The sequence below is a fragment of the Furipterus horrens genome, unplaced genomic scaffold, assembly GCF_987537825.1.
Source record: "Furipterus horrens unplaced genomic scaffold, mFurHor1.1.pri manual_scaffold_2, whole genome shotgun sequence".
Lineage (NCBI taxonomy): Eukaryota > Metazoa > Chordata > Mammalia > Chiroptera > Furipteridae > Furipterus > Furipterus horrens.
Genome location: NW_028327172.1, coordinates 138,852,938 through 138,869,171, shown reverse-complemented (window position 1 = coordinate 138,869,171; position 16,234 = coordinate 138,852,938). Strand labels below are relative to the sequence as shown.

At 37.6% G+C, this 16,234-nt stretch overlaps 1 protein-coding gene and 1 pseudogene across 1 annotated transcript; both read left to right on the top strand.

Moving 5' to 3' along the window:
* Nucleotides 1–1,521: 1,521 nt before the first annotated feature.
* On the top strand, nt 1,522–15,427 carry PRPF18 (pre-mRNA processing factor 18). The gene is given in 8 exon segments (XM_090291287.1): nt 1,522–1,548; nt 1,888–1,914; nt 6,701–6,840; nt 11,191–11,266; nt 12,389–12,555; nt 12,680–12,767; nt 15,216–15,243; nt 15,246–15,427. Coding segments are annotated over 8 exon segments (735 nt in total).
* Nucleotides 5,048–5,561, top strand: LOC150019588 (large ribosomal subunit protein uL15 pseudogene; annotated as a pseudogene).
* Nucleotides 15,428–16,234: the final 807 nt, after the last annotated feature.

The window sequence follows — 16,234 nt, the reverse complement described above, 5'->3', positions numbered from 1 at the left end:
GTGTCATAAACTCTAATCTCTAAATCAAGAAAATCCTAATAAATTATTATTTGCTTATTGAGTTATAAGTGACTGAGGAAACAGATATCCATTTAAGAATATTGCCATATTTATTAGTTCAAGGACTTTTTCTTTGTAAAATATTTTAAGCTTTCATAAGCCCCAAAGCTAATTTATTTCTGGCTTTTGCCATTTATGTTTTAGAGGCATTATAACCAAAACACACACATATACAACTAAAAAAACCTTCTTAAATGGAACTAAAAAACTCTCTATTATCTTTTATTTTGATAAACCATCTTACCCATTATCAATTGACTGAATTGAATGATATTTCTTTCCTTTTCAGTGGGAAAAACACCAGTCATGTCAAATATTGTTCAGCGATGACTTAAGTAGAAATTTTAAAAAGTATTCAATAGAATAGGAACAAAAAATAAATGCATTGTGAACAATTTTTAGGATCTTTTTAAAATTCAAATCTCTAATGTAATTTTTCTCCTCAGTTGTTTTCTTCTTTGGTTACATTTAAAAAAAATGAATTTCAGAGTATGTCTCCAATCATGTCACTGAAAATCCTGAATGCTGAACACATGACCAAAAAGATTATCTCAGCTTGGAATAAATGCTCAATTATCACTAAGATACGTAAGCAATCTAAAACAGAGAGGAAAAACAAACTTAAAACAAGAACAAATTTTCTGAAAAAGACTTAAACGGGTGTAGTTGCTTAACTTTATAGGTAATTTAACAGGCTAGGGATGAACACTGCCCTTTATACTAATGAGATGGTAGTAGTGTTCATGTTTCTCTCACTCTTTAGTACATTAATTTTGGCAAGCAGGTAGCTTCAAAAACTTTGATGTGAACTTCTGGTTTAACAAATAAAGATCTGGCCTATTTAACCTAAATGAGGTGTTCTGCGAGGAGGTTTTTTGGACCTGAACTAGTACGTACAAGCAGGTATGATAACATCACTAACAATGAAGCTTGTCGACCTCCACAATACTCAGCGGACTCGTGTTTCAGTTCACCTGTATCTGTAGTAGAGGTAAGTACAGGCGCGCTTCCGGAGGGCGCCGCCAGGGGCCGCTAATCCACAGCGCCTTCGTCAACAACAGACGCGCTGGAGCGCTCTCTTTTCTTTCGCTCACCTCAGCTTCCGTCGGAAGTGGCCTCTGTCAGTGTTGTCCGCCAGTGTGTGGGTTCGCGTTCTTTCATGGGTTCGCCGCCCCGCTGTGAGTGAGGCTTAGCCGGAGGAGTTAGAGAAGGAGAATGGAGCAACGTGGACATTCTGAAGTCGGAGATCCTCCGGAAGCAGCAGCTGGTGGAGGATCGGAACCTGTTGGTGGTGAAGAGTCTTGGGGGTCTTTGGCTCGGGGTTATGTAGGGGTTGGCGAGAGGGGAGAGAACTCCGGTGGGCATAGGGCTTAGCGAGAGCCGCCCCGCCCCCCACTACCTTAGAGCGGCCCTTCCAGGTCCACCCCTTGACCCCCTTTACTCGGGAACCTTAGGGAGGAAATGGAGCAGTTGCACGAAAACCCAAGAGTTTGGCAAAATTTCCCCCAGCTGCCTCTTATTCCCTTGTAGTTTCCCTAACTGCCCCATATACTTAACACCCAGATTTCGGGATTGTGTCCCAATTCTTCTGGTTTTTCATGTCTGTGGTTTACTAAGGGTTTGTGCCCAACTGAAATGTAGAGGAAGGGCAGACTCAGTTTGTAAAAGACTTTGGTTCCTTTCTACTGGTAGAACCTGATTTTTATTACATTCTCTCCACCCCCTCCCCGTACACATAGAAAAGCCTGTTGGTCAGCTCTTCACTGATAGGAATGCTAAAACTGTTGAAGAAACAGCGGAGAAAGAGGATTTTAGGAACTTACTAAGTTGATCTTCACACCAGAAGTTAACAAGAATTCAGGACAAAGCTAGAAGAACATCACTGTACCACATAAACTAGACTAATAGGGAGTTTGACGGAGTTTGATCAATTGCATTATTATAGGCAAAAATGAGAGAAGTTTTCTTTAATTTTTTAAAAAAGCACATATCCTAAGCATGCAATTCAGTGTATTTTGACAAATACATACAAGCTTGTAACCACTACACTTGTGAAGATAGAATATTTTCATCAACCAAGAGAGCTCCCTGGTTAATCCCATATTTCTCCTTCTCCGTTCTTGGGCAACCACCTTTTTACATTCTGTCACCATAGATTAATTTTTCTTGTTTTATTTCTTATAGATGAAGTCATATGGAGTGTCTGGCTTCTTTTGCTTGGCATATTTTTAAGATTAATTAATGTCATTGTGGATACCATTAGTTTGTTCCTTTTCATTGCCAGTGATATTCAGTCATATGAATATACCACAATATGTTTTCAACTTGGGGCTGTTATGACTAAAACTGCTATGAACATTCTGATACAAATCTTATTTTGAACCTATGTTACTTCTCTTGGGTAAAGACCTGGAAGTGGAATTGCTCAATAGTAAGAGGGAATGTATACTTAGTTTTTTAAGAAATGCCAGATATTTCCAAATGCCATTGGCATTTGTTATTATTAGTCTTAAGTTTTAACCATTTTCTTGTATTTATAATAGTATCTCTGTGATTCTAGTCACACTTCCATGATAACTAAAGATTATGAGCTCTTTTCATGGACTTATTGGTTATATCTTTTTATGTGCAATGTGTGTTAAAGTCTTTTGTTCATTTTTAAATTGGGTTGTTTGTCTTTTTATTTTGAAATTGTAAGAGTTCTTCATGTATTCTGGATATAAGTCCTTTGTGAGATACAGATAGATATTTTGTGGCTTTCTCCTGGGCTATGGCTTATTGGTGTCTTTTGAGGGGGACAGTTTTAAGCTTTGATGAAGTCTACTTTATCAGCTTTTGGTTAATGGTTATTGCTTTTGTTTTTTGCTTGTTTGTTTTGTTTGTTTGTTTTTTGCTTAAACCTTTGCCTATCCCAAGGTCTTGAAGAGATATTCTTCTGTATATTCTCCTAAAAGCCTAATGGTTTTAGCTTTTGCATTTAGGTCTTTGATATAGTTTATATCTCAGCATATGGTTTGTTTTGGCAGATATTTCATGGAATCTTGAAAAGACTAGGTTTTAGGCTTTGGAAATTGCAATAGTGTTGTTAAGGTACTCTGTGACCTTACTATCTTATCTACTTGCTCTGTCAATTACTTAGAAACAGGTATGGTTATTTATGCCTATGTAGTAAACCACCCAAAACTTAATAGCAATTTATTGTTTTAAAATTTTTTTCAGTTATCTGAAACCTAGTGACTTAAGATAATCTCTCTCACAGTTCTGTGGTTTGATTGAGCTAGGCTGGGCAGTTTTTGGTTTAGGATCTTGCAGGTGATTGCAGTCATCTGAGGACTGCAGGCAGGTGAGTGGCTAAGATCATTTGAAGGCTCCACTGGATCAGTCTTCTAACTTATAATACCTTGAACGTTCATCCACATTGTAGCATATATCAGAATTTCCTTCTTTTTTAAGGCTGAAATACACTCCATTGTATGTATGAACTTCATTTTGTTTATTCATTCATCCTCAATGGACATTGGGTTGTTTCTACCTTTTGTATATTGTGAATAAATCTGCTATGAACATAGGTGTACAAATACCTGTTCCAGTGTCCCTTCTTTCACTTCTTTTGCCAATATACCCAGAAGTGGAATTGTTGAATCATTTGATAATTCTCTGTTTAACTTTATTTTCCTCCAAGACATAGATTAATTTTTAAAAATCTTATTTATATTATTAATGTTAACAGCAATTTATCTTTCTTTAGTTCTAGTCCTTTCTAATGCTTTCTTAACCTAAATTCTTGGAAACAGTTAGTGGCTTTTATTTTTATACTGTTTCATTTCACTTCTGTATCCTCAGTCATTTTCCATCTTAAAAGATAGAATAAAATACTGCTGTGAACTATTAAGTTTTTATCTCATTTAATTTTTCTGCTACTCATGTTTCATTAGTTGAAAAATCTTCTAGCTTTTAATATTAATTTATGACAACCTACTCTAGCTAATCTTGTTCCAGTCTGTATCAAATAATATGGAATTTCTTATCTGCACATTTAAAAAAATTCAGATATAATTGACAATATAACATTATATTAATTTCATGTGTACAACACAATGATTTGATATTTGTATATTTTGCAAAATGATCACAGTAAGTCTAGTTAACACCGAATGTCATACATAGTTATAATTTTTTTTCTTATGATGACTTTTAAGAGCTACAGTCTTAGCAACTTTCAAATATGCGATATAGTATTATTAACTATAGTCACCGTGTTGTACATTACATCCTCGTGATTCATTTATTTTATAACTAGAACAGACTATTTTAAGTTGATAACAACTTAAGTTTGAATGCGTTCTGAAGCCTGCATTTTTACTTTACCCAGCCTATGTTTTATGTTTTTGATGTCACATTTTACATGTTTTTATCTTGTGTATCCCTTAAGTAATTACTATAGTTATAATTATTATTACTACTTTTGCCTTATCGGTGATTCACTCACCACCTTTATATTTACCTTTACCAATGAAATTCATACTTTCATATTGTTTTCTTGTTACTAATTAGCATCCTTTCTTTTCAGCTTAAAAAGGTCCCTTTAACATTTCTCGTAAGGCCAGTTTAGTGGTGATGAACTCTATTAGTGTTTGTTTTTCTGGAAAACTCTCCAATTCTGAATTATAATTTTGCCAGGTAGAGTTTTCTTGGTTGGAACTTCTTTCTTTCAGTAATTTGAATATATTGTGCCACTGCTTTCTGGCCTGCAAAGCTTCTGTTGAAAAATCTGCTGATTGTCTTATTTGGGTTTCATTGTATGTAACAACTTGTTTTTCTCTTGCTCCTTTTAAGAATCTTCTTGTCTTTACCTTTTGACATTTTGATTATAATGTGTCTTGGTGTGAATATGTTTAACTTTCTGAGATATTGCCAACAGTTTTCCACAGTAGCCCCACCATTTTATACTTCCAGCAATGTGCAAGAGTTCCATTTCTCAGGACCTCCCTCTTGCATTTCGGCCATCAACATGCCATCCAGACTGAGGAAGACCCGGAAACTTAGGGGCCACGTGAGCCACGGCCATGGCCGTATCGGCAAGCACAGGAAGCACCCGGGAGGCCGAGGTAATGCTGGTGGCTTGCATCATCACAGGATCAACTTCGACAAATATCACCCAGGCTACTTTGGGAAAGTTGGTATGAGGCATTTCCACTTAAAGAGGAACCAGAGCTTCTGCCCCACTGTCAACCTTGACAAACTGTGGACCTTGGTCAGTGAGCAGACACAGGTAAATGCTGCGAAAAGCAAGACCGGAGTCGCTCCCATCATTGATGTGGTGCGATCGGGCTACTACAAAGTTCTGGGGAAGGGAAAGCTCCCAAAGCAGCCTGTCATTGTGAAGGCCAAATTCTTCAGCAGAAGAGCTGAAGAGAAGATTAAAAGTGTTGGTGGGGCCTGTGTGCTGGTAGCTTGAAGCCACATGGAGGGGAGTTCATTAAATTTTCACAAGTGAAAAAAAAAAAAAAAAAAAAAGAGTTCCATTTCTCCATATCCTAGCCACCACTTGTTATATTCTGGGTTTTTGTTTTGTTGTTTTGGATAACAGCCATCCAAATGGGTATGAAGTGATATTTCATTGTGGTTTTGATTTTTATGTCCCTACTTACTAGTGATGTTGAGCATCTTTTCATTTGCTTATTGCCCATTTTTATGTCTTCACATCCTTTGCCTGTTTTTAATCATGGTTGTTTTTCGTTGTTAAGTTGTAGGAGTTTCTACGTATTCTGGATATCAATATCAAATATATGATTTGCAGATATTTTCTTCCTTCCCATGGGTTATATTTCACTCTTTTGCTAGTGTCTTTTATGCACAAAAGTTTTTAATTTTTTAAAAATTATTTATTTACTTGTTTATTTATTTTTAGAGAAAGGGGAAAGGAGAGAGGGAGAGAAACATCACTGTGTGGTTGCCTCTCACTTGCGCCCCCAACTGGGGACCTGACGTGCAGCCTAGTCATGTGCTCTAACTGGGATTCAAACCAGTGACACTTGGCTTGCAGGCCAATGCTCAATCCACTGAGCCACAGCAGTCAGGGCTGAAAACTTTAATTTTGAGGAAGTCCCACTTATCTATTTTTGTTGTTGTTGCCTGTGCTTTTGGTGTTGTAATAAGAAAATGTTACAAAATCCAATGTCATGAAGCTTTCCCCCTGTATTTTCTTTTAAAAGAGTTTTATAGTTTCAGCTCTTATATTTAGGTCTTTGATCCATTTTGAGTTGACTTTTGTATATAGTGTATGGTAAGGGTCCAGCTTTAAGGCTTTCATTTTTATTAAATTGTCACAAACTGAATAGAATGTGGAATTTGCTGTTGTTAGAAACATAGTGATAGCCTAGGATGTGGATAAGACACTCATTTTAGACTGTTGACACTTCCGAATATTTAGGGCGTTCAGAGTAGTCTTCCGGTGGTTCTCAGTGGTGGCAGTTCTGTCACTTAGTTGGAATATTGATGCGGTCATGGGAGGAGGCCAGAACAGTGTTTACCTACTCCGCCATCTTGACTGATAGTTTAAAATAAGTTGTGCTTATTATTAGTGAAAAGTCAAGTGAAACATCACTGACATTTCATGCTAGGTGTAATTTTTCACCTTTCACTGAGGAGTGACCTAAAAGCAGCTTTGGATAAGATTGATCAGCAATACCTCAATGAACTTGTGGGTGATCAAGAACCTGGAGAGGAAGACACACAGAATGATTTGAAAGTTCATGAAGAAAACATCACAGTTGAAAGTTAAAGTAATCGCTACACTCACCTTATCTCATTCCCCATCACTCCTTTCATTCTCTGTATAAGGGACAAAGAAATTGGTGACTCTCAAACCAGTAAAAAATAAACAGCAAAGGATATATGTAATTAAATCTTGAATTAGGGGGTCAGTCTCTGAGTCAACAGTAAAGGAAGGGAAAATATTAGCATACAAGTCAGGAAAAAAAAACATTCCGCAACTCATCACAGATGTCTGAAAATCAAAGGGGGAAGATAGTCAACCCAAAGGCAGGGACTCTGGGACTCTTCAAAGGAGAGCTAGAGATAGGCTTATCACCACACCCAAACACAGGGCAAGTGAGAGCTGGAAACAGACCCCTCACTAAATTACCCTTATCCTTAGTTAATCACGTTAGATTGTAACTCCTGAGTATCCAGTAATGGGAAAAAAAAGGGGGAGATTGGGGGGCTGGTGGCTACTCATGTTAGTATAAAACCAGTTTGCTTTTTCTGCTTCGATGTACGCATGTCCCTGATTGGCTGTGTGCCCAGCTCAGCAGACCTGTGAATAAACAATGCCTTGTTTACTGCCGAAGTCCTATGTCCTGGTGTTTTTATTGTGAATATTTCTCACACCTGGAGCAAATGGTTGAGTTCATCAGGTTGCTCAGTTCAGAGAAAACTGTTGTCTTCGGTCATTACAAAGCCTCTTTCATTTCATGCTTTCATTTGTTCATTCCCTTTTTTTCATTCTCCACTCACATTACTCTACTTCCTGCCTTCAAAAGTAGTGATTCTAATATGTTTCATGTGCGTTGTTTCATTTCTTGGTGGTCTTCCAAAACCAGTAGTGTTTTGTGTGCATGTGTTTTTGACTTACATAAATGGCATTGTACTTGAAAGTCTTCATTTTGTTTTTTACTTTTTCTTTTTATACTTTGAACTGTGTTTTTAATATCTATCCTTGATGCATTATGTCCTGTACATCTAAACCTTTGCTTTTAACTGCTAATAGTTTATATCCTGCCTTTTACTTTTGTTCCCCCATAATGATGGACATCTAGATTACTCCCAACTCTCTATTACCACAAACAGCTTTGTGATGAATAAGCTTGTCCATCATCCCTCTGGACTCAGAAGTGGGACGGCTGGATTTATATAATTTAACTTGTCTAAGTACCGCTAAGTTGCTCTCCAGAACGGCTATACCAGTCTGTGCCCCACCAGCAGGGTGTGTCTCACATCCCTAATCCCTGTCAACACTGGGCAGTCTTGTTTTCTAATTTTTGCCAGTGTGTTGAATGTGGAGTGATATATGCAATCTGAATTAATGTTGAATTAGCTAAATATCGAGCTTGAGCAAACAGTATGGCTTAATTTAAAGCTCTTAATGCTTAACACATTGTTGACCGGTCACGAAAAAACTTGTGTTTTCAAGCCCAAATGTTGACCGATAATGAGTTAACTCGTGTTTGCACTTGCATTAGCTTATACAGTTCTTAAAACTGAGAGTAACACAGGATTTGATAAAAGTTTTTTGTAATCATATTCAATCATGTTTATTATAAATTATTTTTCTAGATATTCGGGGTTTTATCACAATTTTAGTATTGCAAAAATTTCAAATATGGCACATTGCGACGGTGAAGAATTTTTCAATGAATTATACGCAGATGCTTTTTCTGATGGTCCAAGTGACTTTGAAGTATATAGCAGTGATGTGGAAGATGATAGTCGGTCAGAAGATAGTTATGAATTTGATATTAGACCACCAAAATGGCAAAAAAGAAATAGAATCTGATAGTGAAAGTGATTTTGAAGAAAAGTGGACATAAAATGACATTACACTAACCTTAGCAGATTATACGAATATTTCTGGTGTAACTGTTGAACTTAGTGATCCATGGAGTATCAGTGAAGTGACGGGTTTACTTTTTGATAATGATTTTTTAAAAATTAATTGCTTCTCAAACCAATTTATACCACCGCCAAGTGGAAAAACTTTATAAAACATCTGCTGAAACTTTACCATGGATGGAAGTTACCACTAGTAATATTAAGAAATTTCTCGGTTTATTGATATTGATGGGACAGACAAATCACATTGGAGAGATTATTGGTCAATGGACCCCTTTGCTTGAAGCTCCCATATTTCCTAAAATTGTGACCAGAATGAGGTTCAAGCAAATCCTTACTTTTTTTCATCTTAGTTATAATTCACAAGCTACATCTAATGAAGACAGACTTTACAAAATTAGGCCTCTTTTGGATTACTTTATTCCAAAATTTCAGTCTTTGTATAGACCTAAACAGGAATTATCCCTAGATGAAGCAATGATACCATATTCAGGACATATCAGCTTCAGAACATACAATCTGGCAAAGATAACAAAATACGGAATTTTTAACGAGAATGCTTTGTGAAAGTGAGATGCTACATTTGCGATTTTGAAATCTATTTGAGTGAAGGCAAAAAATTATAAGAAACTATTCCCCCTCTTAGATCCGTATCTATTCTTGGCATTATGTTTACCAGGATAATTACTATAACAGCATCTCTACTGCTGAAATATTATTGGAAAAGAAAACACTGGTCTGTGGTACTACAAGGGAGAACCGTGGCTGGCCAAAAGAACTAAGAAAACTTAAAGAATCTTCAGAGAGGGGAAATGACGTTTTTACGGAAAGGACACATTCTTCTTATCTTGTGTAAAGACAAAGGCTGGAGTGTATGATCCCAACTATTCATGATGCTTCTATGAAATCCACTAAAAAGTGAAAGAGAAATTCTATAGATGACATGGTTAACCACGTGCATGCTAGATTACAACAAATTCATGAAAGGGATTGATCGAGCAAACCAGTATTTGGCAAACAGCAGTATCTTAAGAAAAAGTTTAAAATGGTATAAAACATTCTTTTTGATCAATTGTGCTTTATTTAATCCATTCAGAATAACATGAGATACAAACAATTTCTACTCAAAGTTGCCAGGAAATGGATAACCGATTATTTAAATGAATGTAGCATGGAACCTGGAACTTCTGGTCCTCTAAAAGAGCTCCTTACAAAGATTCACCTTTCAGGCTTTCAGGAAAACTTAAAGACCACATTTTAGAAAAGATAGTCACGGGCATAAAGAAGAATCCCACCAGAACATGTAGAGTATGCTCTTCAAAAGGGAAGTCCAGCAAAATTAGAGATATTTGCAAAACCTGCTGTGTGCCATTGCACATAGGTGAATGCTATACAGTTTTATCATACCCAAAAAATTTTTAAAGTTATATAGAAGATATATATAAAGTTTCATTTCAGTACCTATGTATAATTAAAGTATATCTAGGCTTAGATTGTTACATTTTTATATTCAATTTAAAAAAAAAAGCTGGTGATATGGGATAGTGAGGGGTTCCTGGACCAGCAGGTCCCACAGCGCAAATGAAAATGACCCAGAAACTGTGCCTGTTCTGGAGAGCAAAGGGTGAGCACCTCTGGTGAGAATGCTCCAGACCCTTTCCTAGAGTCCAGATTTATTTAGTAGCAAGTATGCAAGGAATCCTGCCAAACAGGATGCGAATAACTTATTTACAAAGCTTTGAACCTACTCTGTGAAAATCAGCCTGGGGACAGGTGGTTGTTATCTATTTATCACGTCCCTGTTACCAGAAAGGTGGGACTTCCCCTGAGACCGTTTTCAGTCTGTTTCATTGCCTCTGTCTTCAGGGCATTGGGGGTGGGGGGGCGGACGTCACAATTTTCTGAACCAATGCCACCATTCCCCACAGGATAGCTTTTGTATAAAATTGCAGATCAACAATTAATAAAATGTAAATTGTTTTCTTTTTCCTTTCATTCCTAGCTTTTGCACATGTTGACCTCATAGTTGAGGAGGATGTCCTTTTAATTGTACCCCCTCTCCCCACCCCAATATTTATCTATGGACCTTAAATTTCATTGGAATAATTGGTGTGAGCAACAAGTTCTGGGCTTTTGTTCCCCCTTTCCTTTTCTTCAACAGCTTTATTGAGAAATTCACATACCATACAATTTACCAATTTAAAGTGTACAAGTCAATGGTTTTTTAGTATATTCATTGGCTGGTACACGAATCAAACAATCTAATTTTAGAACATTTTTGTTCCCTTGAAAAGAAATGTGCATTAGCAGTAACTCCCCTTACCCTTTCTGTATTTTGATACATAAAAATAACATGCTTTTCCAATTTAAGTGCCAATTTTTTTTTAATTATCTAGAAATTCCATCGGATTTTTTAATAGAAACTGAGTCTGTGTAATAAAGAGCCATGTTTAGACTGGTGTTGATAACAAAGCTATTCAGTTGTTGCTCTTTACTAATGAACAGGAGCATTATTTTTCTTCAGTCATTGGGAGAATCCTTAGGGAAAGGTGATGATCATATAGACATGGACATCATTACCAAATTCCTTAAGGTATGTACTTTAAGAAAGGAGGACATTTTGGGTGGTTAATAACTGTTTTTACAGTTTTGAATTGTCAAGGGTTAGAGGCTTGGAAGGGAAAGCTCAATATACTGTTTATGATATTGCTATGCCCTTGGTTATAGAGGTTAATTGAAGACAGTGTATATTTATGTTCCTAGTGGCACTTTTCTTTAAGGCTGACTTTTTAACATAAACACAAAAGAATATAGCAGTGGAATAAACAAGAAGTTTGGGGAGTTCTACATTAAAAAAAATACTTTAGGAAGTGGTACACTGAGGGGAGAGTGCTAGAAGCTTTTATGAGGGTTGATGACAGTAAGAAAGGGAAGGAGGTAGGAAGACATAGGCAGTGAAAAAAAGCAAACATCAGTAACCTTTCAGAGACTGTTCGTTTTCTCAGTTCTACAGACAGCTGCTTATTCTTGCTATGACAGGCTCATTTCCATCTTCTTAGTATTATAGTTCAGGTAGATCTGTGTGGAAATCCCAGATTCATTTCAGCATTGATTCACAAATGATTTATGTTCAGGCCATGATTGCACAGGGAATGCCACTAGGCGGTTATGTTCCCCTCAGCCTTCCCTCTTTATCTGCCTCTAGAAAAGTGCTCTTTGCACAGGTAAACCCAAGGGGCACTGTAGTAGTTTTCCAGGGTGGGGTGGGGAGAGGGTATGGGGTCATTGTTCCTTCCTCTTCATTTAGTTAGGTGCTTTAGTGGGAATTTGTAATTGAATTACTGCAAAAGTAGAAAGTCAAAATACTACAACAGTGTACTTGGGGGATTGATTTAATGTCGCATTACATATGGTATTATGGTTGATAATCTAGGTGGGGTGAATTTTATGTAATAGAAAATCTATCAAATATTTATGTAATTTAGTAATTCTTTTTCAGAGGAAACGGATTATCTTTGAGCTAGGAATATATATAGAATAGGGAAGTTTGTGAATTGCCAAAGGTGTTACTTGAAGACATACATGACAGAATAGGCAGGTATTGTTCAAATATTGGTGGATGATACTGTAATCAGTTGAGAAATTTACTTTTAAGGATGATAGTATACTGTTTTGTGTGTCAGTGAACTTTTTCAACCACTGGGTGGCGTTGTAGTCTAGATTTACCCACTGTTTCAACCTTCTTGGTGTTTGGGCTGAATAATTAATTGAAGAGCAGACAAGATTATGTGAAAAGCGCAGTGTGCAGGGTAAACTGAACAGTGCTACTTAGAAACAGACCAAGTCCTCTCTCAGACCACTTTTCAGAAAGCTATGGAAAAGGATGAGGTTCTCAAAAAATGCTTTTAATGACTGAGTTTTAAAAAATAGAATGTTTAAAATTAGAGTGAATGTGGTAACTACACATACAGTAGCTTCCAAAGTTAGATAAGCTTTTTCTTTCCCAGAATTTTCCTGCTGATATTAAAGAACCCGTAACAGATATTATTAAATTCCTGTTGCAGAGAGAATATGTGAAGCTACATTACCATACTGTGCATTGAAAGTATGAGCTTATCTAGGTTGTGTGCATAATATGTTCATTAGGTGTGGGAGTGTTTTACACAGGAGATTTAAGAATAAATGTGAAATGAATTAGTAAAAACAAAACAAACAAAAAAAAAAAAACACTTTTATTTTGTATGTATTGTCAGCACTCAATATTAAAACTTTCAGACCACACTATCTTTTTTAGTCATTTTTAGGTAGGCGTAAAGACTCTTCAGATGAACATATAGGTGATGTTTATTTCATGAGGGGGGCTGAATCAAAATTTGTAGATTGTTGTTTATTGCTTGGAGCAAATTTTCCCATAGAAACAATGTTACGTAGCTATAAAAACTCAATTCTTAATATAGCTGAGAGTTGTACTGATGATGCAATGGAATTTGACCACCCTTTACACTGTTTCTATGAGAAAATGTTCGTGCCAGGCTGCCAGCGTTCATCTCTGCCATGTCGTGATCACAGCAGTGGCAGCCCCTTTGTAGGGAAGCCCTTCCCCTTGCTCCCTCCTGCATGGGCCCTGGGAGGAGGTGGCATGGGGAACGGGATCTGGTGTCTGAGCGCTGCTGGGGCAGAGTTTAGGAAGGGAGAGGGGCGCGCTGTCCGTTGGTGGGGCAGAACCAGAAGGGAAGGGCCCGTGCAGCAGCGGGGCGATCGGGAATGGGACGCTGCCTGGTGGGCCGTAAGCTGAGGGGGAGGAGGGGCTTCTGGTGGCTGTGCCTCCCAAGAGAGCCGCAGAGGAGAATTTCGGTGCAGCAGTTCCAGTGACAGTTCCAGGACAGTAGACAGGGCTCTGACAGAAAAGTGCGGATGACTTTGCTTCTCCCTGTGCCCCGAGTGTCTGTGCTCAGAAGGGACAGTTGGCAGTCCTGGGTGACTGGTGGTCTCCCTGATCAGAGCCTCATGCTGATGAAGCTCAAGTACTGTTTTTACTCCCTCTACATGAAAGCCAGTTAAGTTTTTTTCTCTCTGTCTTTTTTTTTTTTTTTTTTTTTTAAGAGAGAGAAGCAGGGGTGGAGGGACGGAGAGGGAGAGCGACGTCGGTTTGTTGTTCCTCTTAGTTGTGCATTCATTGGTTGCTTCCTGTATGTGCCCTGACTGGGGATCGAACCCAGAATCTTGGCTTATCAGGATGACACACTAGCCACCTGAGCTGTCCAGCCAGAGCCAAGAGCTAGTTAGTTTTATCAAGAAAATGTTTTTGCTTTAGGGATATAAATTTTATTCTTAGATAGTTCCTATTAGTTGCATGCTATTTACCAAGGACAGCATTGGAATGGGTGGATAAGGCCACCGTCACTGCAGAAAGAACTCAGATCACTTGCCTTTCCTCTTGTTACGTTTCTCATTCTCGTATATGAGGATCAGGTCAAAAGTTTATGTTGTATAAACTGCAGAAAGAACCAAGGAACTTTAATAACCAATTTGGACAGCTTTCTTTGGAAATTTAGGGAAACTAAATATTGGAAATTTTATCAGTTAATTTCCAGTGTTAAAATTCGTACACATGGGAATGAATGCTAAAAATGTATACACCCTTTTAAAATTAAGCTTTGAAAAAATTGAGTAGAACAAATTCAATTTTCTTTTTAGAGTAGAAATGATCTTTCAGTTAACCTATTTGTAGTACCTAATTTTTAAAAAATCAATTCTACATGTCAGTCACATAAGTGTTTGATTTTTTTAAATTAAATTCTCTTTGAGGCCTGGCTATCCAGGCTTCTCTGAAACCCTCAGGGTCTTTTAGAATTTTCTTGCTTTCTCTTTTGATTTTCTTCTTTTTCTTACAATTTGCCAGGTTTGGTTTAGAATAAGAGCCATTTGTCTTCATTGGTTTCTGTCTTTACATTTTATAGTTTTTACAATCCTTTAAGGTTCTTGGCAAGTGGAAGGTTTGGGGGCCAAAGTGAACCGATCCCACCCTTGAGCTGTCTCACTCAGGGCCAATGTTTGTTCTCTGTCTACGCACCTGCTATGGGCCCTGTGTGACAGGCGCAGCGTGCGGAGACCCCACTGCTCTCAGAGGCCTGCCTGCTGTGCAGGGGATGCACGTCCCTTCAGGCTGGACTGTGAAGAACTAGTCAGCCTCTGTCTCCTGTGTGACCACCTGTGGAGAAGGCTAGGTAGAAAGGAGATCCAAACTAGGGTTTCTGGCAGTACATCAGTTTGCCTGCCTGGTAACCCAGACCGAAATGCATTAATTTTCAGGGCACAAGGGCTGCAGAGGAATGCTTGTCTTTTTATTCCCAAGGTTAGCTTCGGTTTCTGTTTTCCATGGACATCTGTGGTCCTGGGCAGGGCAGTCAGTCATCCCATATTTTAATTTCTTTTCTTTGAATAAGGGGATGAAAATTACATCATAAAGAGCTGTGACATACTTGAAATAAAAAAAAACAATATTTCTGCTTTTCTGATCTCTTCTGAATCTTTCTTTTTAGGCTAATGATGCTTATCTTGAGATGGCCATTAGAAGACTCCTTGGCTCACAGGTGTCACTATTCATGCCAGAACTGGTGGGGGAAGGATGTTCTTCAAACATGTTGCACATGTTTTCAGCTATTTTCAACCTATTTCATCTCATGGAACGCATACACTAATTAGTGAAATTCTGCAGCACACCAGAAAATGTATTACACTTTTGCAGACCTGACCAAAAAAATAGGTATAACTGACTTATTCACACTGGGTGGTGATTGTTGGCTGATGTCCTTTTTCTAAAATTTATTCACTGATTTTGAGGGGGAGTGGGGGGAGACAGACAGACAGACATTGACTTGTTCCAGTTATTTATGCATTCATTGGTTGCTTCTTGTGTGTGCCCTGAACAGAGATCAAACCCTCAGCCTTAGTGTATCAGGACAATACTCTAACCAATTGCGCTACCCTGCCAGGGCTAGCTATTGCCATTTTTTCATTTGGCAATCTAAGAAAAAAAGAGGTCGGTCGTCCTGACTAAATAGTCAGGTAGTGCACGTTCTAAAAATTGAAGCACACCAACAGAAAATCACTGTTTTAAGTGATGAAACACAGCAGAAATCTAATCCAGATAAGTTTTTCTCTTAACTTATCTGGATGTTAACATTCTTCAATTCCAGAACTGTAAATTTTAAGAGCAAAAGAATTATTGCAAATAGGACATAGCATGATAGGATATAAGCCTACTCCTTATAAATACTTGTGTTTAAGACATCTTTGTTGAATAAAATAAAAACATCCTCAGCTTCATATATGAAGCAAGAAAATGTGATGGGTTTTGTTTTAGTTACCTTAGCACTGAAATAAGACTATTGCAGTTTTCTTTGGGAACTTACTGAAGAGCAGCAAATTTAGAGTATTTTGCAGTAAATATAATTTTGTTACTTTTAAGGTAGACTTAACATCTAGGATAAAAGATATGACTAGTAAAAATTTGACTTCAATGAACTTAATTTTTTTATCCTCACCCAAGGACATGGTT